This window comes from Rhipicephalus microplus, chromosome 3 (assembly GCF_043290135.1).
Source record: "Rhipicephalus microplus isolate Deutch F79 chromosome 3, USDA_Rmic, whole genome shotgun sequence".
In the NCBI taxonomy this organism is placed as follows: Eukaryota; Metazoa; Arthropoda; class Arachnida; order Ixodida; family Ixodidae; genus Rhipicephalus; species Rhipicephalus microplus.
In genome coordinates this window covers 166,899,692-166,923,503 of record NC_134702.1, presented here as the reverse complement: position 1 = coordinate 166,923,503, position 23,812 = coordinate 166,899,692, and the positions used below count along the sequence as shown (strand labels likewise).

Here is a 23,812-nt window from a genome sequence, read left to right as displayed (position 1 = left end):
GTGATCGAAGAAATGGTAGACAAGCTAACCAACAAGACAGAGCGACTGCTTGAGACGCTCCCCATTCGGCTAAACGAGTCTGACGCCGAAAGGAACGCACAGTATGCCGTGGTCAATAACCAACTTGCGGCCGTGAATAAGCGCATCGAATATCTGGAACGCGGGATGGTGCAGTTGCAGCAACAGGGACAAGGCCACGCCGAATTGGGAGGGGACGCATCAACCATTCTAAAAAGAAACAGAAATGTCAGCACCACCCACACTGAAAAAGGAGGGACGCACGGACAGTCGCGTACCCCCAACGCCTTTGAATAGCAACCATGGCTGCATCCCGCAAGTTTGTCACCAGACGCACCGTCTGGCAATGGAACTGTAGGTAGGGGCTTCAAAAACAAAAAAGCTACAATGGTGCAATATATGAAAACTCTCTCGAAAAGCAAACTTTCCGACGTGATTTCTTTGCAAGAACCTTTCGACCGGGCTCAGCTACCAGGCTATGTGGCATGTGGCTCTCCGTGTAAGTGCACGCGGAAGGACATAAAGGTGTGTTCCCTAGTTAAGAGAGGGACGGCCTTTATCGACCATTCACTTGATATCAGTGAGGAGTCGCACAAGGACCACAACCTGATTGAAGGCGTGCCCTGCATTGGAAACCGGAAGACCGGCCTATTCGTGCTTAACGTGTACAGCCGCCTTCAAAAAGGGGCCTCACGCACAACTTTGGCACCCTTTTTCCCGAAGCGATGGCGAAGGCCGCCTTCAGTCCCCTCTTAATCTGTAGAGACCTCAATGCACCGCACACGCAAGGGGAATATGGAGCCGACTCGCCCAGAGGGAAGAGGCTAGCCGAACTGATAGATGAGCTTGGCTTGGTTCTACTTAATGAACCGGCATCGCACACCCGGATCGGACAGGGCGCGTGCCGTGACACGTCCCCTGATCTCTCCATTTGGTCAGACGCGGGTGCGATTACCTGGTCGAACACCTTTGAGGATCTGGGGAGCGACCACATAGTCCTGTGCATGACAATGGGAGAGGATAGAGGCAAAATGGACGGCTGCCAAAAAGCTAGAGTCGTGGACTGGGACAAGTTTCGAGAGCAAAGAGAACGAGATAAGCAGGAAGGGCCGATCGAGGATATCGGGGAATGGTGCAGGGAACTACTTGCAGACGTAGAAAAAGCTACAAAAAAAATAGAATGACCAGACAGGCGAAAACAGTCCGACGGTGGCGACAAGCCCTGCGGAAGCGTCGACGACAGCGTTCCGAGCCGTCCAGGGTGGACAGCCGGCTTGCGCATCTTGTAGAGGCCAAGAAATCTGTGCAGCGAAGAACGAGTCAACAGAAACTGAACAGGAAGATACGCAAGAAGATTGCAGGGATCAACCGAGTGATTGAGGCCCACTGCGTTTGACTGTGCGAACAGAAATGGCAGGAGCTCTGCGATACGATGGACGGAAACATGAGTGCAGGGTGCACATGGAAGATTCTCAGGCACCTGCTGGATCCAACCAGAACGAGAACGGTGACTCGTGTCCAGATGGCCAAGCTGCGACACAAGTACAAGGACGATCCGCAGGCCTTCGTGGAGGAGATCATCCAGACGCACCTCACTCGCCCGGCAGGCTAGAGTCACATGGAATACTGTGGGGCTCCCAACGAGGAACTAGACGAGGAATTTCCCATGCAGGAAATTAGAGCAGTCCTCTAGCTACTGAAGACTAAATCGGCGCCCGGTCCTGACAAGATCACCAGCCGAATTCTGAGGAACCTGAATGATGACGCCATCGAGAAGCTACGTCAGTATATCAACGCGTGCTGGTAGGATGGCCGTATTCCACAAGAATGGAAGACCGCGGATGTCATACTAATACCCAAGCCAGGTAAACTGCTTGAGGTTCGAAATATGAGGCCGATATCTCTGACGTCCTGCATTGGGAAAATCATGGAGCACGCCTGCCTCAAGAGGGTGATGACGATTCTCGAGAAGCAGGATGCCTTCGGCACTCACGTCATCGGCTTCTGCAGAGGACTTTCGACGCAGGATGCTATGCTGCAAATCAAGGAACAGGTCATTAACGCACCAAGCACGCACGTGCACGCCCTGCTCATGTTAGACCTCAAAACCAGCTTCGATACAGTAAAACATGCTGCCATTTTAGACAAGATCAGCCAACTAGGTCTTGGTTCAAGGTTCCACCGGTACGTCAGCAGCTTCTTGACCGGACGCAAGGTGACGGTGAAGGTAGACGGTGCTCCACCACGAACAGTTGACATGGGGGGTGCGGGTACGCCACAGGGCTCGGTGCTCTCTCCCATGCTTTTCAATCTCATCATAATCGAACTACCGGACCGTCTTGACACAATAGAGGGCATCAATCACACGATCTATGCAGACGACGTGACCATGTGTACCACAGCGAATACGAGCGTTGGTGAAATGCAAGAGAGAACACAGCAGGCCGTGTGGGCCGTGGAGCGGCACCTCGAAGGCACAAGACTTGTCTGCTCTCCTGATAAATCGGAAATACTCCTGCATAGACCACGCAAGAAAGGACCTCACCCACAGGCTGTACTGGACGCCCGTCGCTTGGGCATTCGCGTCATGACGAAGGAGGGGACCCAAATACAAACGGTGTCTAAAATACGAGTGCTTGGCCTGTGGCTGGAAGAGAACGGTGCGAACCACGAGCTGGTAGCACGACTGCAAAAGAAAGTGGCCGCGGCAACGCACCTTGTGCGTCGGGTAGCGAAAAAAAAAAGGCTAAAGAAACACAACGTGACGAAGTTAATACATGCGTATGTGCTGAGCCACATCGCGTATGCTGCCGCGTATGCCGACTGGAACAAAAGTGAAACCGAGAAGCTGAACGCGGCGATTCGTCGAGCGTTCAAGTTAGCCTTGGGTGTGCCCCAGTACACGGAAACCCGTAGGCTTCTGGAGCTGGGTGTGCACAACACCCTCGACGAGATAGCAAAAGCACAGAGGATCACGCAGCTCGAGAGGTTGTCTGGCACAAGAACGGGAAGACGCATTCTCAATCTGCTTGGGATTCGATATCACGAGGCGCGTGGAGTGAAGGAAGCATTGCTACCACAAGCCAGGGACGCCGTACTGACAGAAAACATCCCCAAGAAGATGCACCCGTTCACGACTTGCGATGACGCAAAAGCAGAGCTGCAGCAATCCTGAAGGCGCATGGAAACCAAGAGGGTGTCCTCTTCATCGATGCGGCCAGGTATCCACTGTCAGCCAGTGGCGGCGATGGGGGACGCTCGGAACCCCCGCCGCTACTTGTGAACGAGCCAGGCGAAGTCGAGGTGCTAACACTACCACCACTGCTACTGCTACGACAACAACGACTGCAGCGACAGCGGCAACATCAACAGCAAGTACGGTAAGCATCGGCGGGACCTGGTTTCTCTTTGGCGGTCCTGGATACAACAGGAAAGGTTCGGGTCACGGCATCAGCACGGCTGCCATCATCCGAAGCTGCAGAAGAAATGGCCATAGCTTTAGCGGTACTCCACAGCGGTGCAGACGACAGCCTGATTATTAGCGATTCTAAATCAGTGATCCGGAGCTATAATAAAGGCTGGGTGTCCGAGGAGGTGGCACGCATGCTTAACGCCAGAGCTGGGGACTTCGCGTCAGGCAAGATTACTGACAAGGCCCTCAAGCGGTTTCCCGCTCACGTGGGGGACAGTGGAACTATCAACAACAACAGCCGTAAAACTAGCAGCAACAACGCCAACAGCCAAAGACTAACCGGCATCCTGCCCAATCATAACGAGCGTGCCCACCTCGGTGCGAGGCAACTTACCCGCCGCGACGCAGCCACCGAGGGAGCAACCGTCACCGTGGTTGGGAGGAGCACTGGCCGAGGCACGGTGGTGGCCACAGGCACTGGCAATGCCGAAATTACCACCCCCACCGCATCCGTTGCTGCAGCAACTGAAGTTGGTGCAGAAGAGGCGAGACAACACAGGTGAGCCGACTGCTATGGAGAAGAATTTCCTGCCACGTACCACGACGTGCTTGCGCACTATAGGAAGGACCGGAAGAAACTTCCGCAACCCCACGTGCGCCTGGAAAGGTCGCAGGTGGTGGACCTGAGAAGGCTGCAGATGGGCACGTTCACCAACCCCTACCATCTGCACCGCTTATGGTCCACGCTATACCCGTCACCTGGCTGCCCGTGGTGCGCGCATGAACGGGCCGATATGGCACATACACTTTGGCAATGCGAAAGAGATGAAGATAGGCCACGAGAAAGGATGAGGTCAACTGAGGGACCCACCAAAATGGGGGGCCTTGCTGAGCGAGGGCAAGCCGCCCTTCTCAGCGATGCCTTCGAAAACCAAATGTGGGCCGTCCAGCAGGCAAGGGTCGTCGCCGAGGACCTCAAAAGATGTTCCTCGAACGATGTGTCCCTGGCAGCCTAGCCCCGGGCACAGCAACAACCGTTGGGCAAATAGAGTTTATTCAACTCAACTCATCATTTTAGCCTTAAGGCATTTAGACCTAAACATTCATGAAACAGCCTTCGCTTAAACGTGCACTCTTCAAAAGAAAAGCCTGCTTATTCACTAACTAAATAGTGAGCGCTTGCTTGTAACAAAAAGCACTAACCACTTAGTAAGTGAAGGTATAGCGAAATGCTGATTAGGGAAACTTGCAAGTTTGCAAAGTGAATAATGAATAGAGCTGACTGGAATAAATGATACACTAGAGAGTTTTTAGTTAACGGGCGTTTCTACTTTGTATGTACATTGCCACACGAAGATTATTCAGTTACAGACGTACACACAGGAGAATAATCGATGTGCAATTATTCACGTTGAATGATTGTTGACCGCTAGTTACTTCATGTATCCTCCGACCCAATGTGGATACAACACATCAGGCAAACAGTTTACCTAGTGATATTCGAGCAAGAATGACAGTTGCGCCACTTCCACGCAGTATGCACCCTGAGCGCAACGCTCAGCACCTGCAGGCAAGGGTGAACAATCTCAAGCGCCTCATCAATTATTCTCCTGCAAACACTCCTGCGACACCGCTAGACACCACTCCCACATTTTTACAGCTGGAGCAGTGGTGAACAACGATCACGGCATGGTAGCCTCATTCCGCGTACCTACAAAGAAGATATCTGATGGCGAAGAGTGTGCCGTCGCTCTGGTGATTTCCCACGCTGCCATAAACCTTCCTCACATAGATGTTATTCTATACTACAAATTCACAGGCTACCTGTTGCTCCTTCACACGGGGTATGGTTTCACAGCACACACACCAAATTCTGAACACTGCATTTCACACACCACATAAGTTCCGACTTGTGCGGACTCCTTGCACGCCTCTCTCCCCGGTCATGACTGCGCACATGCAGCACATGACTGCGCAACCGCAGGAAGAACTGCCCAACACAGATAAGGAGGACACAAACACGGGACTTCAAGGATATCGAGATACTTTCGATTACTATAGACGAGAACGTATTCAGTACTCTCCACCACACCACACGCTCACAAGGGAGGATGCAAGTGCAGTGTGTCAACTGCAGGCCAACACATTTCTGGACCTCTATTTCCTCCACATCATCCATCCCACTTCTCCCCCAGACAAGTGCCCTGGCTGTGGAGCTGTACCAACGTTATTTCACGTAATGCTGGAAAGTCAGCATCCGCCTACCAGGTACTCTGCCAACTCCTCTCCTATTCCTACCCCGCAAGACTGGGAGGCCATGCGGCGTGATGAAAGCCCGAGTGGTCAGCGGGCGCTTGTTCGGCGGGCACAGGACGCCACAGCGGCGGTTGAAGCTCTAAACTGAGGGCTCCACCCGACATTTTTCTATGATTGAAGTAAAATGTTTTCCCCTCTCACCCTCTCTCTTATATAATTACCAAGACAAGAACGCATCACAGCAGCACACATAGAGGCATGAACGAATCCGAGACGAGAACATGCACTCAAACGCGCTCGTAGACTATCAAGAGTTATTTGGTATCGTATGCTGTAGCAGCCTTGTGAAGGCTATTTATGCGCCTTCTTTGTAATAGCACACTGTGTACTGGTTAGAAGTCATAGAATTCAGAAAATTTTGTATTTTTGTTTACATCATTCCCTTTCCTTGTTTATGTGTGTGATCACTAAGCACAAAATTTTTATTCCAAAGTAATCAAGAAAATAAAGGTTGGTCTAAATTTTTTTCAAGAATGTCACGATTTCTGCAAGATCTACGATCGTGTTTACGAAAGATCGGCAATTTACGAGGCTTTGTTACCTAGTTAAAACGTTAAAACGACTGCGAAAGCATTCCTGGTTAGTAATGGCAAAAGTGTCAAGCTTCAGTAGCTGATAGCCTCAGTAAAGAAGTGCCGCGGAGGTAGTAAAATTCACTAGAAACAAGAAAACGCATGCGTTGTCAACTGTTTACATTTTTTATTGTTCTGACCACGCACATACCATAAATAGTGGGAAAACTGCACCTATGAGAACTAGTAGTGTAGTTGTACCGCGCAAGATAAGTCGTGAGGCTACTATCTCTCGACTGTGGTAACGTGTTTAGCGTAAGTTGACAGCTCTTACGCATCTGATGACATCACCATTATGTTGTTACTTTGACGTGGTTTATTGTCGAAGTCGTCTTTCTTTCAATACATTAGAATCATTCTTAGCTCGATGAAGCTATTATTATATACTTTTCGTACTTTGAGGAATTGTAGGATTGCAATTGACCTGTCTGGCCATTCCCTGAGTGGGAAGGGGCTAAGTTCTTTTTTATTCTGTAAATTGAAAATTATGAAATTACAGTAGGTCGCCATTCCCCGGAATGCTATTGAAACGAAATGAAGTTGCTCATAAGATCATCTTGATAAATTAGATGAGCTTATTTCTGGGCTCTGAGCAGGTAGACATGGTTTATTCTGTTAGTATTCTTGGTGTATAGTTTTCACGACACCTCACGTGGAATGTACATGTTGATATCCTATACTCTAAGATGTCATCGGCCATTGGTGTCCTTGAACGTATGCGATCTCTTCTTCCCGCTAAGGTGAAAATTATAATATACAATGCACTGGTATTATCTTTGTTGCAGTACTGCAGCTTAGTGTGGTGCACAACCAGTGTGACGAATTTGCGCAAGTTGCACTTACTACAGAAAAGGGTCGTACGACATAATGCGGCTGAACACAATCTGTCCGCTACAAAACTTCTTTTTCTAAAATATGATATTCTTCCAGTTTTCTTTTTGTACAATTACAGGCTGATGTTATGCTATAAAGAGTTTGTCAAACATGGTACCAATACCACAATAAATTTTTCTAAACTTAGCGTGAGCACAAGTGTTCGACTCACCAGGCACAAAGAAGTTTGGACTATTCCTACCCCAAGAATTTTTTATGACAAACAATCATTGTCCTACAGACTACCTTCTTTGTTAAACTTTTTAAACCGCGAAGATTTCGATCCTTCTTCTACACAAAACTGTCAGATTAAACACTTCGCCCAACTGATACATTATCCTCAATGATACATCTCTAACTTTATTTTTATCTCAGCACTGCTTTCGTAAACTTTTTGTATTTCTTTTTTGTGATGCTACACCTATGTGTTTATTTCATATTTGTTATGCATGGTTGACTGCCATTCCTGCTACTTTGTCAACTTGTGAATGGGGTCAGGACCTCGTTAAGCTCTTGAGCTTTTAGTCCTGTACTCCACCTTATCTAAAGGAAATAAAATGATTGATTGATTGATTGATTTTGAAGTACTGGCGAGCACTAAGCAGTATGCAGCGGGAGCATATCTCAAAATTATTTGTAGATGTTTTGTTGGCTGCATACAGCCACCGGGCAAGAAACAAATAAATATTATGTTCATCGCATAGCATTGTGCCAAAGCGCTGTCATAGCAATGTTTCAAGTAATTCGATTGGCTCGTTGTGGAACTGTGTAGAGTCAGTGGGCAGTTAACTTCTACCCTCATTCTTCAAAATCATTCTGCCGGAGCTGTCATATTACAAACACATTCTGTCCTGGAAAGTTCCGCGGAAAAGCGGAAAGTTCTAACTTGCGAAATCCCGCAAGGTAGAGAAAGCACGATTGCAGAGATATTTGCCGAACGTCCATCTGTGTTAAGAAAGCTAAGATGTCCATGTGGATTACCGAGGAAGATCTTAGCTCGGCTATAATTCCAACTTCGTATTTTCAAAAAATTCCGCAAAGGCGTTGGTGTGGAGCTCGAATGGCAGACCCGGGTGATCTTTGGCGATACAAAAGTTCCTCTCGTAGAGAAATTCGTGAGAATTTACCTTGCATCCTTGTGCTAGAAACGTGTAAATGGCAAGTTTTTCTCGCATTCATACCTATTATGTAATTACAGTGTAGCAATGTAAGGCTTTTATGTATTCAGCATTGACATCTGCATGCGCTCTTCCACTACTAACGCATACGTTTCTTTTTCGTTCGAAACACAGTTCACGAAAAAGGATACGTGCCTCCAGTGGTCACTAAGCACAACAATCCCACTGCAGGTAAGTACCTATACCCGATGCTTGGCGTTGCGTTGAGCTTCTTAGTTTGCGTGAAGGGACATCATTTTTGTTTATTTGTATTTTTATGCAGCACTTACTGTCTTTTCACGTTGAGGCCCAGCAAGAAATTTCTAACAAATTGGGTGGAGGTATGAAAATGGGGGTGAAGGAGGGGGTGCTTACTTACTTTTTAAGGATTTTCGTGTGTGCATTTTAATACTAACTAAAAAACAATCTATAATACTGAAGCCCCGCCGCGGTGGTCTAGTGGCTAAGGTACTCGGCTGCTGACTCGCAGGTCACAGGATCGAATCCCGGCTGCGGCGGCTGCATTCCCGATGGAGGCGGAAATGTTGTAGGCCTGTGTGCTCAGATTTGGGTGCACGTTAAAGAACCCCAGGAGGTCGAAATTTCCAGAGGCCTCCACTACGTGGTCTCTCATAATCATAATGTGATTTCGGGACGTTAAACCTCACATATCAATCAAATCAATCTATATTACTGAAATAGCAAGCCACTTCCGTAGCAAACAGTTACATTGTGTACGTATTCAGGTTACTTGGCATCCCCGCTGTGGAGGTATAGTGGCTAATGTACTCGGCTGCTGGCCCGCAGGTCGCGGTATCAAATCTCAACTGTGGCGGCTGTATTTCGGTGGATCCGAAAATGGTGTTGGCCCGTGTGCTCAAACTTGGGTGCACGTTAACAACCTAAGAAGGCCAAAATTTCCGGAGCCCTTCACTACAGTGACCCTTATAATTATAAGGTGGTTTTGGGACCTTATACCCCACAAATCAATCAATAAATGAAATCAGTCAGGAGGTGCAAGCTGCTGTGGGTGAGGAAGAAAGTGATGTCAACGCGCAGCTGCGACTTGATTTATTTGACATTGTTCCAACGGGGACGCGGTGTGGCACGTTGGCCCGGAGACACGAACGGAGAGCTCTACGGTAGCTAGCCAAAAAGCTGCTGTGCATTTAAAGTGCCGACACACTTAGAAGCCGGTGTCAGGAGTGACGGTCACTAATTTTGTAGCGCGGTCTTCACGCCAGTTGCGTCGCTCGAAGCCCGTTGGAGAGCGCTGCAGTAGTGTTGCGTAGGAACGCAGTGGCCTGGTCATACTTTACAGGCTTTCTTCAAACGATGGATTATAATTCACCATGAAATGTATAGGTGCCCCCCCCCCCCAAAAAAAATGAAACATAGGCACTTCTCGGAATGCCTTACAGGACATTAAAAAAACGTATGAAGTGAATAACGACATTTTCGATAATTGAACCTATTTATTTAGCGAATTAAGCACAGTATAGAAATACCCTAGTAAGCGCATCACGTTAAGCCGTATGCCGTATTTGAATAATTAAATCCCTTTTGAATATTTATTTCTAGTTACGCGAAATACCCTGTACAAAACATGATGCAGGCAGCACCTCTACAAGCTATGACCATTGAGTTTGATGCGTCTTCAACTTAGAGGTTGAAAGAAGACAATAGAAAACACAGTGTCTATGCAAAATAGCAAGAAAAGGCTTGTTGGGGCAGTTATAAAAAAAACCGAGGTGCTTGGTGTTCTGATTTTCGAATCTCCTTATCTTTAGATGTGTGTGCTCATTTAAAAGGCGAAGAATTTCTTAGCGAACTCCCACGACATTAACCATATCTATCAATCTATCTATTTCGTTATTTATGCCACACCCACAGCGCCACACTTCATTACATTGGGGGGAGAGGGGGGAATAGGCAAAAAAAATCAAAGTATACAGATGGCAGAAATCTATAGGTTCATCAAAAAAAACATACATAAATACGTATACAAGAAGTTGAGTAGCATATGCACTCGTGCACGACTGTAAATAAATGTGCGAACAAAGAATAAAAAACAATAAAAGGTACACAACCATACATATAAATAATTTAACAATGAAGTATACATTCTATAGTTATAAAACATAACTATATGATCACAATTGCACAATACAAGAAACTACAAGTACAAGCATGCAGCAGGCATCACCAGAAGTAGCATGAGGAAACAGCAACTCTAACACAAAGAATTATTTTACTAGGGCGTGTAATATGTCAGTAGAGGATATATTTGCGACAGGCCTGTCTAATTGATTTCAGTCCCGTATCGTTATAGGAAAAAAAGATCTACTGAAGGAGTTTGTTTTGCAGAGAAATTTCAAAACCTTATTCTCGTGGTCAGCCCTCTGGGAATAATATTTAGGTGCTTTCATCTAAAGATGCCTATCAATGCCAACTTTTGAATGAAATATATTGTGAAAAGTCTTCAAGCGAAGTCTTCGTCTTCGACTATGTAGCGTATCCTATTGCAATAATTATTAAGCATGAGTAGAAGTAAAGTTTCTGTTGTATCGTCCGCAAACAAATCGAGTGGCCAAGTTCTGCCACCCTTTCAAGTTTGGCTGTGTCACATACTGTTGAGGGGTCCCAAACGACACACGCATAGTCAAGAACGGAACGCACATAGTTTTATTAAGCAAATCATTAGTTGACAAATTAAAGTTCTTTGCGTTACGGCGAAGGAACAAAAGAGCTTTGCCAGCCCTGCCTGTTACATAGTCAACATGTCACAGCCAATTTAACTTAGCCGAGAAGTATTGTTCTAAGTATTTATATTCATTTTATTTACTTACAGTGACATTGGTAATTGTGTATGAGGTTTTAGAATAATTTTTCTTACCAGTGAACTCAATGTAAACTGTCTTGTTTAAGTTAACTGCATGTGGCATCGTGTACACCAATCACTTATTTTGGCTTGGTTCCTGTAGATGAGCTCATTGTCTCGAAAATCCGTAATTCCCCTATACAAAACATAGTAGTGCGCGAACAGCCGTATATGAAGTTGTACGCCTTCAGTTATGCCATTGATATAAGAGAAATACAAGCGGAAATAAAATATTAGAAAGAAAAGCGGTCCCAATACCGACCCCTGGAATACTACCGATGCTACCTGCGATGCACACGAACTGGCACCAATAACGATTGCAGTCTTTTGGGCGTAATGTCAAATAATCAGCGACCCATGCGATGCCCTGTGAAAAAATGACATAAATAGTCAATTCTTAAAAAGTAAACAATGAGGGACAGTATCAAACGGCTTTTTAAAGTCTAAGAAAATAAAGTCCATTGTTTTTCTTTGGTGTAACGCGTAAGCTATGCGGTGCGCAAATTTGGTCAGTTGGGTAGTACTAGAAAAACCTCGTCGAAAACCATGCTGCTATGGCGTAAATAGTGAATTCTTATTCATGTGTTCATGTGTTCAAAAATGGGGGTATGTATTATGTGTTTCAAAATTTCAAAATTTTACATGCCATGCTAGTCAGCGATATAGGTCGGTAATTAGAGACGTCACTCTTTCGGCCAGGCTTATGTGTCGTTGCTTTTTTTCAGTGTGAAGGAAGGCATGAATCTATAAATAGTTTAGCGAATATGGCCTTTAAAAGCTGTGCTAGTGTTGGCGCACAAAGCTTAAAAAACGCGTTTGTGAGGCCATCTGGACCACATTCTTTTGAGCTACTTAATCGTTGCAACAACACTTGAATGCCGTGCGTGGTGATGTTAAGATTCTCCATATTATCAGTTTTATATTTGTTTTTAGATGATCACTATATCCGGGTGTTCTCAGTGGCGCAAAAAACAGAACGGAAAGAACGAGCAAAGCATCTATCTATCTATCTATCTATCTATCTATCTATCTATCTATCTATCTATCTATCTATCTATCTATCTATCTATCTATCTATCTATCATATCTATCTATCTATCTATCTATCTATCTATCTATCTATCTATCTATCTATCTATCTATCTAATCTATCTATCTTCTATCTATCTATCAATCAATCAATCTATCTATCTATCTATCTATCTATCTATCTATCTATCTATCTATCTATCTAGCCACCTACGACTTTTAGCTCTCCTGGCCGTCTCGATAATAGGATATGTACCGAAATGGGTATGGCATAGCATGACTGTATGACGAGTATAGGCCACCAATCATAACATGATAATCGTGTCATGTATGGCATGATTTGCATGTCGTGGTTTTGCTGTTCATTCGTAACACGCGTGTCATGTAAGAACATGACTACATACTTCCTTCATGATGCACTCCCGGCTGTTTCGCTAGCTTTACATATACCAAATTTGGTATTACGTGCCGTGAATGGGTGACGAAGGCTAATCACACGTCCGAAAATGATAATCACCATATGGCGTGTCATGTAAAACATGACTACATGCTACGCTCTAGATTCAAGTATAACAACATTGTTAGTACGCACATGACATAAATGAACAACGACCACAAATGTCAGACGCAAACATGATAATCATCATAAGAAAGTTATGTACGGCCTAATTTACACGCTGGTGCGGGCGCACCATTGCCGGTGCGGGTATTGCAAATGTATTGGTGCCGTCGTTACGCAATTCTAAACACCATACTTGCATCTTATCTAGATACGTGAGTTTGCATAACATTTATACCTGTGTTTACTGTGTACTACGCTCGTCTACATTGGAACGTCGGGCGAATTCTAAAGTGACATATTAACCTTCCTCATTCGTGCTTCGCATATCATTGATCCCCACTGTACGTATGATTTGCCAATTTTTCACACTCTTTTATTGCGAACTCATATACAGTACCTTACCGAGTCGTCAGCAGGATTTTCGGTAGCACATACTATAGAGATGCCCAGACTATTTAACATTTGCCTTCAAGATCACCACAACAGGAAACTCAAATGGAATTTAAATATACATCTAAAGAGTAGGAATGACGCAGAAAAGTAAAAATAGTAAAAGCTGGTGAATAATGACCTATCGCACATTACGGAGGAGAACAACTGGTAAATGCAAAGGGACAGCAAAAAATCACTTGTGCTAAGAATAAGGTTATGACTCTGGAATATTGTGAAAGATAGGATACGCAATGGTATCTTCAGTTAGGTAAAAGCGTGTCCTATTTTCTCTTGCATCGGCACTCACTGGGTAAGAGTTGCTAAGGTCTCAATTGCTTATTACTCAATCCAATCCCATATAAGTACATCTATGATATCTTTCAAAACGGTGATGCGTATGAACGTGAGAAACGAAACAACGCCATTCTTGTTAGCTTCTGAGTTCGTAACCAAGCACGACGAGAAAGATGGTTAGACAATGACATTGCAGGGTCATAAAAAATTGCGCGAAAGACGCGGCACGCATTGGAGTATGTAGAACTGTACAGCCGCTACGATCAAACGTCGTGGAAGTTACACAACTACGCAGCAACAAAATAGCGAGAAAGAGAATGGTTAAAGGCGCACAGACGTTGGCACACCTGTTTCTTGGCACACCAGTAGAAATGGCGCGAGCGCCGCCATGTAACTGCTTCACAATTAGCATTATGCAAATCTCTCCTCCTGACCTTGCTGGAGGATTCTGATGCAAATGCAAAAGAATCTCGCTGAGTTTAGGTGCCTTGGTGGCAGCAGTATCAGGTATGGGGGCAGGGCTCATCCAATGTTTGTCGTTTCGCTCGTGAATGTAGCAATAGCAGTACATTTAAACCTGATATACACGGTACATCTTTAAATGTATACGAATGACAGACAAATACAACATACCCAAAAAGAACCTGAGGTAGTATCTAAAGTATAGGTATCTTCGAAACTACCAAGATCTGGACACGAGCAACTAGACAGAAACGCACAGACGTCTCTGAAATTCAGGCAGGGATGACAAGCTTTCAGAAAAAGTCAGTTTCAGCATAACAACTAATTAAGCTATGAATGCGGTAGCAACACATAGGGCCGTTATGCGGCAGATTATTTAGGAACCATACGAAATGTAGTCAACACTGTCGATTGTGCTTGAAGTGACAGTATTGAAGTAACCACAGTATCTAAACCGGTCTTGCTGTAAATAGTTAACTGCGTGACGTCCGACAGAAGTTGAAGTCCAAGTTCAGCAAACATCAACCGAGTGTGTTCATGTGTGGATGCCAAGCAGCGGGCGTTAACGCTTACACTGGCGGTGGCGGTGATGGTAGCGTTCATCGCGGCGTTGCAGACGAGTGAAACATGGACGGGCGCAAAGAACGGAAAGCACTGAAACATGCCAATTGGCGCTAATCTGGAATCAGAGATAGTCGACTTTAATTGGGACACAGCCTCAGTCCACTTTTAGTTAATGCGCACACTGCGAATTTTCATTGGCCAGCAACGCATAGGAGGTCTCACACCAGCACTACCTTTGAGATCAATTTCCAGCGTGTATCAGCGTGAGCATTCGGTGTTTTCAATCAAGAAATTTACTAGCAGATGATGCCGGCGTAGGCGTTGCAAATCGAGATACGGGGGAGTGTAGGAGAGGAGAGAGAGGCAGAGTTGACGCGTATGCGCAGGTAGGGTGGTCACGCCACACACCGGATTTACCTAGACCATAGAAAGCTTCACATCGAGAAAAAAAAAGAAACGCCAGGCCTGCGCGACACGCAGAACTCAGTTAGCGAGAGCTGAAGGAGCAGCCTTTCAGGGTCCCTTTTAAATGCCGATTGGGTAACTTCTACAAGCACATTTACAGGGTACCGACAACGCCATAAGACATCCTAGTTTTTGTTTAGTAGGGTGGCGTTGACTATGCTATGGTTTGTCATTCTTCGGAAAAGCGTGGTACCTGCTTCACAATTGCGAGAAATTTTGCGCAATTTTTCGATGTGATGGCTCACACACAAACACGTGTGTGGTGTATGTAGTATGTGACACACTAAATATCGCAGTTCTTATCCGACTTGTTCGCAGAGTCACTGTACGCGGCACTAGATGCCCAATATTGGACGGAATGTTAGCTTTTGGTTGTAATACACAAGCTTCTCCCACTGTTTTACCATTGTTACCAAAGTACAAAATAAGGTTTTCTGTGCAGTGACGGGTAACAGCGGTTGAATATACCACACTTTTTTATTTTGCAGAAAGCACGCAGACAACTGATCGAACCGATACTGACATCAACTACCATACGACAGCGACGACAGATCCGTTCGGTAAGTGTAGCGTTGCGGTGCTCTGACACATTTCTTTTTTGTTTCATGAACTTAAGTTGTGAGAACATAAAGGAAGATGTGAAAAACATTCACTCATGGTTGCGATATTCATTAACGTGAATTCTGAGTGTAGCATAGTGTTAGGGCAACTCCAACTGTGTTTGAACTTTTTGCTAGCCGCAATCGTATAAACGTAACATTCGATACATATTCCGTTATAAAGGGCCAGCGCTCGAGTGCTGCGCACGCCACTACGTGCATATTAGGTGTCGCAAACAAACTGAAACGCCGGCAGCACTCAGTTGCTGCACACACCTCTGTGTTCCTGGCGTCATAAACCAAGCAAAACGTCGGCACCGTTTCGTTGCTAACACATACCTCTGTGCTTCACAGGCAGCGCGAACTAAGCAAAGCACCGACAGTGGTCGGTTGGCACGCACTTCACTCTGTGCATGGCAGCTATCGCAAATCGTCAGACGCCGACAACGCTCGGGTGCTACACCCACCACTGTGTTGCAGGTGTCAAGAAGAAAGTGAAACGCCAACAGTGCTCGTGTCATACAGGCACCTCTCGGTATAGCAGGCTCAACGAACCAAACGAAATGCTGACAGCGATCGGTTGCTTTGTGCACCACTAGTGCATCACATGCATGCAAACGCCGACAGAGCTCGGGTGCTACACCCACCACTGTATTGCTAGCGTCGCGACCCATGCGAAACACCCATAGCACTAGGTCGCTCCACACACCACTCTGTGCGTTGCAGGCGTCATGAACCAAGCGAAACGCCATCAGTGCTCGGGCAAAGCCGCTGAATAAAAAAAGAGGCCGTGGCTCGGGTAATATACACACCTTTCTGTAAGGCAGGCATCTCAAACCAAGCCACCACGCATCTAATTGCAGGCGTCGCGAACAAAGTGAAATGCCGACAGCTCCATTACGACAAGTGAAACCAGCCGCTGCGCACGTATCAGCCCAGCATGTGCCCTCTTTTATCGTGGGCTGAGCGGGGTGGCCGGTGCAGCCCCATTCAGCCCGAGATCGGAGAGCAGCTGCACCACCAACGCCATCTAGCGCACCTTCACCCAACCGCCAAATTGTACGTATGTCTATCGAAGAGCATCCTCTCGAAGACGAGACGACTAATGGATTGCGTGCAGCGCCATGTAGTATATCATCGCCCAAGAGTAGTTTGCATGCATCTCTAAGGGACAGCGTCATCTATTGTATGAAAAGGGAGACGTCACTGGGTACGGAGGATCATCGACAATTGACGCCGCTCGAGTACTGGCCAGGTCTGGCCATGAGAAGATTTGCCCCTGAAAACCCTAGATCGAAAACCTCCGACCAATATCCCTCACTTTGTGCCTCGGTAAGCTCTTTGACAGCGTCATCACAAGCCGACTGCAAGGTTATCCCGAAGATAATGATGTTCTCTCAGAAGCAATGTATAGGTTCTGGGCTCATTCTTTCACACAGGATGTACATTTCAATTCAAAGAAGTTATTGATAACGCCCCACATCAAGGAGAAGACGTTATTTTGGCTTTACACATAAAGAGGGAATTCGATAAAGTTAGCCACCAGGCCATACTTGAGCTCTTGATTGTCGGCAGCACATCTACAGTTAAGTCCATGCAATTGTATCAGATCACAACACAATGGTTGGTCACGACTGAATCCGAGTGCGTATTGTCAATTATAATAATTATTAATGGTTGGGTTTTAATGCCGTAGTGAAGGGCTCCAGAAATTTCAATCACCTTGGGTTCTTCACGTGCCCCTAAGTGTAAGCACACGCGACGCAATCATAGTAATCTGCAAAGAAAATGCGGCTGCCGAGGCCGGATTATCAAGGCTCCCGCAAGGGTCACCCCACAGGGCTCAGTGATTTACCCTCTTCTATTTAATGCAGCTATGGTTGCACTTACAAACAAACTCCACCGCATCAATAACATTGATCACGCAATGTACGCGGATGACATCACCATCTGGGCCACGCGGTGGTTCCTTGGAGAAAAAGAAAATAACCTGCAGAGCAGGTAGCCACCTACGAGGAACAATACGTACAGAAACGTGGTTTGACCTGGGCAAGGTAAAAATTTCAACTTCTGCAAATTTATCAACACAAGCTCTGCCATGAGTGCAGAACGGCCAAGCCCACCACCTCCATGTTGTCCTTGGCGGCACACAAATCTCAGAGAGAACCAACATTCTTATAATGGACATGTAGATACAGTCGACCCGCAATGTGAATCACACATGATCCTTCTCTCCAGCTTTACACTACAAGTGTTCCGAATGATATCATGCGAAGTGACTCGTTATAATGGCATGCGCAAGGAGGACAGCCTGAAACTCGTACGCAGCCCCATGGTCAGCAGTGTGACATACAGTTCACCCTGCTAACGGCTCAACAAAAGCGAAGAAGACGAAGTACATCCAATGCTTCCGAAGGCCTACAAGGCAGCACTCAAGCTACCACCGGCCACTCCCACTTGCAAGCTCCTTGCATTTGATTCGGTGCAACATCTATGCAGAACTTTGTAAAGCGCAACTCACCCACAAACTGAAGTGCCTCACGTAAACACCAGCAGGCCATGTCCTAATCTTACGCCTCGGGTACTATGGCCAGTTTCATGGCGCAGCTCGCTGCAAGCCCATTGTCGACAGCATTTATATTACCTATAGGGTCACCCCAATCTCCCGCAATATAGATTGCTGACTACTTCAGGGCCGGTGGGAAGCCAGAATAGAAGCCCTGGAACGACAGCATGCGCGCAAGACGTATGCTGACGCCATTAACTACGACCATGCGAGCAATAAGGCTGTAGAAACAGTCGTCAATCGCAAAATAGAACGCATCAGCACTTCCGTGCAGTGCCGCATCATCACCGAGGCTGAAAGAAGTGCAATAGCGCCCACTCTCGCCAATGGACAACGACAGTCACCAGCATTCCTGACGGATTGTCGAGCGGTTTGCCGCAACTACCTACAAGGGAGCATCAGCCCACTCACCGACAACGTCATGCTGAACGCTACAGACACTGGAAAGCGTTCCAATGCACCCACCCCCCAAATTCAGCATCTGATTTTATGGACCACAGACCACATGGGACAGCAGGGTAACCAGGCTGCGGATAGCTCGAGGGTATGTGAGCCGAGTACCTTTCAACTCCACCCCTGCGAAACCCATTCCCGTCCTTCGCAACTCTTCGACCATCATAAACCATTAGAGAGGACCATAGAGATGTCTATGGCAAGCTTACTCTTCACTAACCCAGACAATAAATAAACAGGAACCGGTGAGCTGGAGGCAATTCAAACCAGCGCGTTTCTGAATTTGCACACTTCGAGTAGAATCATTTTCTCGGCATACTCGCCTCACTTCCCATGGTGCTTAGCTAAAGCCACCCTGTACCACTTGACGCCAGAATGTCAGGTCATTACAGCCTTAGCACCACTACAGAATCTCACAGCGTAGCGATGAGAATACCTGCTGGCAAGCGAGAACCTGGAAGATCAGCTGAGTTTATTCATTATTTTTTTCTCTGCAAGGTTTTCAGTTTGCATATATTTTTTTCATTGCATGTATTCTCCTCCCTATTTTTCCTCCTCATTATCTCTTCTTCCTCTCTGAAACTCATTTTCAGTAGCACGTTTAATCTAGCATTATACGTGGTTTTGGGGCTTGCACACTTACTGTGGCACATATTCGTTCTCTTCGTTACGCCGCTGGCACTGACGGCGACGGCGCTTAGTGCAATAAGGGCACTTTAGAGTTTCGCTCCAAGATCCCAAGGAAATATAATTCTCTCTCACGAGCATAGGTTGGTGGGCTAGTTGATATTACGTCATATGTACATTGGAACGCACACCGATAGTGATAAAGGAAAACAAACAGAAGACAATGCTCACAGGGATGTGTCGGGTGCTTTCTTTCGTCCCCGCCTGTGTGCGCTTTAACGTTTCTGAGCTGTCTAGTAATTGGAACCCATGAGACAAATTTCGGTGATGGCGCTTCAACAATTGCGCTGTAGGTTGGCATAAGCTCGCGTAGCGTACCCCATCAGGGTGAAGGGGAAGCGGGTAATGTTAATCGCAGTGCTCCAAGTCTCAACCTCCTCCTGCATAGGTTACTAGGGTTGGTTTGTCAAAGCGTAACTATCCACTAATTGCCCAAAGTTGGTGCGTTACGCCACGCTTCCCTGGAGAGATATGCCTGGGAAGGAATGCATGATACCTTTAGAGTTAGTCGCATGCCTGTGTAGTCGGGCATAGGGGCGGATTACCCGACACCTCCAGCACTGGCTGTGATTTCTCAACCGCAACTTGTAGACTCTCCACCCCATTTCCCCCACTGGGAAACACCAAATGACCGAGTGCACAAGACAGCATGCATTCCGCAAACTTTCTTTTATTTGTGTTTCGCGAGGGTAGCACTAAGGACACTGTCAATAATTAAGAGCATTTTTTATGTTGTCAGTCACATATGCTTTTTAGGTTGGTAGAACGTTTACAACAGTTATGGAGATTTCCGTACTTCCAGAAATTGTAAAAATTGTAAAGTTGTTTAGAAGAGGCGTAATAGCCAAAGACGAAAATTCTTCACCTTTCGCGAATTTCTACCACACCGCCAAGGGCTTTGCCAATAGAAACGTTTACGAGTAAAATATTTTCGCACTTTTGGTGACAGTCTGTGGTCGAGAGAAAGGATATTGCCCAGTTTTTGTTATCCGTAAAAAGTTGCGTAAAAGCTAGCCTTTCAGGGAAAAAAATGTCATGCGTATATAGAGTACTTTGCAAACCAGTTGTTTAACAATAAAAAAAGCTAAAGAAAACTGTAATAGTGGCGTTACCAACTAAACTAATATATTTGCAACGCACAAACAGTCCAAGTGTTGACTGAATGTAAAGATTATTTCATTGTATCCTTGTGAGCCGTAGTGCAAATTAATATCGGCACCAACAAAATTTTACAACTTGTTATGGCTCCATAATTATGACATATAAAGTAGCAGAAAATTATTGTAGTTCATGGCGTTTGGAATGACTGACCTCAAACATCTCACCATATGTGCCGCAAATTTTCAGGGATCAAACGCAGGTTTTTGAGGTGTCTCGTTTTTAGGAAAAATTAAAGTGAAGCAATTTAGAGAGGTAAACTACTCTTTCACAACTACACGGTCATTATTTTTCCAACCGTAGGCTCATTGTTAGAAAAATAAAAGATCAGAGCCACGTTCTCATATTTCACCCCACTTCAACATGTAAACGACATTGCTAAGTCACAAGTTTCGAACTGCCTCCGCGTATTTTCGTCGTTTTGATTGAATGAACCTTTTCCACAATCTTGACAAGTTATTCTGCACACAGAGACCCACAGAGAACAATGATACTCATTTTTATCCGCAAACGAATATGTACAACAGAGCAAACACGATAAATATCGTTTACGTCACGGTGAGTGGGCCTGGGAACATCAAAACAATGCCTTCAACTGTATTTTCTGTCTACGCGGTGTCTGGCATGTATCAAGCATCCTTGTTTCGTAAGAGCTAATGGCGCCAGGTTAATAATAATCTATTGTTTTCGAAGCATTATGGCGGAAACTCAATGCGAAAGAGCCTTGGCTTGCGATCATGTTGGTGAAACAATGAATAACGGTGATATGAGAGGTCTCCAGCCGGCTGTAACCTTTTTTATAGCTTAACCATGTGTCCGTACTCAATGCCTGACTAACATGCGTAGAATGCCGGTCAAAAGTTCTCAGGCCACACTGTCATACAATCGCAAGTGAAGGTAACCTGAGAAAAAGAAATTTAACCGCCTTCTCCCGAATATAGGTCAGTGCTTGACTGCACGTGTGCAACGTTCACCGCGTTCCACCAATGCCAACTCCTCCATTTCTTGGTTTCGCGCTACTTGAGAATACGCTAAAAAATGGCATGGCTTAAGCGATGAGTACGATAATAACAAGCTTTATTGTTATACGAAGTGATGCTGGCAGCTCTTTTGGATCCGATCTCATGACGCTTTACAAAACGCTGGTTTAAGAAAATACGACCATTCCAAGGACGCTTTTCGCCCAGTCGCTTCGCACTCAGAGCGTAGCACATAGAACAGTGTACGAGCCTCTCACTGATGTCGGCAGAGATAGCAACACAGCGCGCAAGCCAGTGATGGCGATCGAGCCTTTAAAACCATGTCCTATGTTGCTGTTCAAGCAACACCGCCCCCTACCTTATTGTGCCTTTTAATGCTCGTTAAAGGTCCACTCAGCAGGTTTGACAATTTTAAGCTGACAAGCGCAATGCGTAGGCGAGGCGTTCATGATCACGTCTGCGAAAATTTGCCACGCTACGCGCCGCGGAAATGCGTCAAATTTCAAGATGAAAGCTGCTCCCTCGCCCCTTTGCCGGCGCATGCGTAGAGAATGAGGGCATAACGTAGGCGTAGGAATGGCCCAACGAACACAGCAATGCAGTGACGTTAGTCCTCTACTTAGACGACTCTGCTCTGACGTTGTCAAGAGTATACCACGTGACATGGCAAAAATTGTTTAACACAACATGCGTAGTTTAAGTATTTGTTGGTTTAAGAGATGAATAAAACTTGCAATAAATAATAAGACGCAATACAAATCGTGCACGTTTTTCTTACAATTTTTTCCCGTGAAATGCTACGAGATGCGGAGCTAATGTGCCAGCGTTTCGCATGCGTTCGGGTACCCACGGTTAGCGCATTGAGCAGACGACCGCCATGGGACGCCCCTACGCGTTCCCTCACTCATTGTACTCATCTACTCTACCACGTCTAAGCCAGCGTTTCCAAACGATCCCGCAGAAACAAGCAGAAGACCACAAAATAACACTGGTCAACAAAGCAGCGCAGCTCGCGTGCACGGGGGCTGGGCTTGTTTGGGCACGTCATGCGCACGTCACCTCTTGGTCGTTTGCCGGAGAGTGTGGGGAGGAGATTTGGCTTGCGAAGCCTACGTGGAGGAGCGGCAACGGTTTCAAGATCGCCTCCTCTCACCCTCGTTTCGCGCCGCTTCAAAAAAAAAAAAACCTGTTTTGTCCGCTCATAATGAACCAATTCGAAAAATTTTTGTGGCCAAACATTCCTCATCGGACACCCAACAACTTCCACTGTCTTACTAAAATTTGGTATGGTGCCAGGTGAGTGGCCCTTTAAAGACAGTCGTGGTGTTTTTTCTCTTTTCTCTGCTCGAGCATTCGACAGCAGGTCTACCTAGCAGAAGGGGGGGGGGGGGGGTAGGACCTTTTTTTTTTCGCAAGCCTTCAAAGTGATGGAGTTGGACCAGCTCGTCTGATATCTGCTTCAACCACGTTCGTCGTCCCTGCTCACACTTTTTATCCGCAAGTAGTACTTAGGAGCACCGGCGATCTTCAAATGGGCTACGAGACACGACTGCACCTGGTATGGTCATGGCAAAATCCGGTTGAGACTGCTCATAATGTGACTATCGCAATAATAATAATAATATTATTAATAATAATCAACCATGAAAGTTGTGAGTTTTATTGTGTAGCAATATTTCGCAGGGTACTAAGGCATGTCTTGCAGCCCTAGACTTCGACAAACTTCATTGAAATAGTTCAGGCGCAAATTGTACGGCACCTCATTTTCAGAGGAAGGACGTGCTCTGGAAGACGACGCTGGTCATGGTAAGGAGCTTGTTTTGTTTTATTATAGTCGCTACTGTCTGTTCATAAGCTAATGCTTGGTTGCGGTGCGCCAACCACCAGTGGGTAGCTAATTTGATAAATTGACATGTGGGGTTTAACGCCCCAAAACCATATATGAATATGGAAGACGCCTTAATGGAGGGCTCCGAAAATTTCGACCACCTGGGGTTCTTTAACGTGCACCCAAATCTGAGCACATGGGCCTACAACATTTCTGCCTCCATCGAAAATGCAGCCCCCACAGGCGGGGTACGAACCCGTGGCCTGCGGGTCAGCAGCCGAGTACCTTAGCCACTAAACCACCGCGGTGGGGCAGTGGGTAGCTGAAATCAATGATGTTCCCGCAAGTGTTATTCGTTATGGCTAACTCACCAAATAACTTTTTGTGATGAGGTAGCAGCTTTCCATCATTTATATGCTATGTATTATATACATTATGATGTTCCAGAGGCACTTGTTTGCTTATACTGCAACAACTTACAAGTTTCAGCTCTTTTTACAAAAA

The 23,812-nt window shown here is 46.0% G+C and overlaps 1 protein-coding gene across 3 annotated transcripts in view; it reads left to right on the top strand.

Moving 5' to 3' along the window:
* The window catches only part of LOC142803426 (uncharacterized), a 107,882-nt gene that overhangs the window by 71,526 nt on the left and 12,544 nt on the right, over positions 1 to 23,812 (top strand). For 2 of the 3 annotated variants that reach the window (XM_075888547.1, XM_075888546.1), the window contains exons 11-13: positions 8,484 to 8,540; positions 15,526 to 15,597; positions 23,251 to 23,286. In XM_075888547.1, the coding sequence (XP_075744662.1) occupies positions 8,484 to 8,540; positions 15,526 to 15,597; positions 23,251 to 23,286 (165 nt within the window). The remainder of the gene's footprint in view (positions 1 to 8,483; positions 8,541 to 15,525; positions 15,598 to 23,250; positions 23,287 to 23,812) is intronic. The other variant, XM_075888548.1, reaches the window with a different exon arrangement.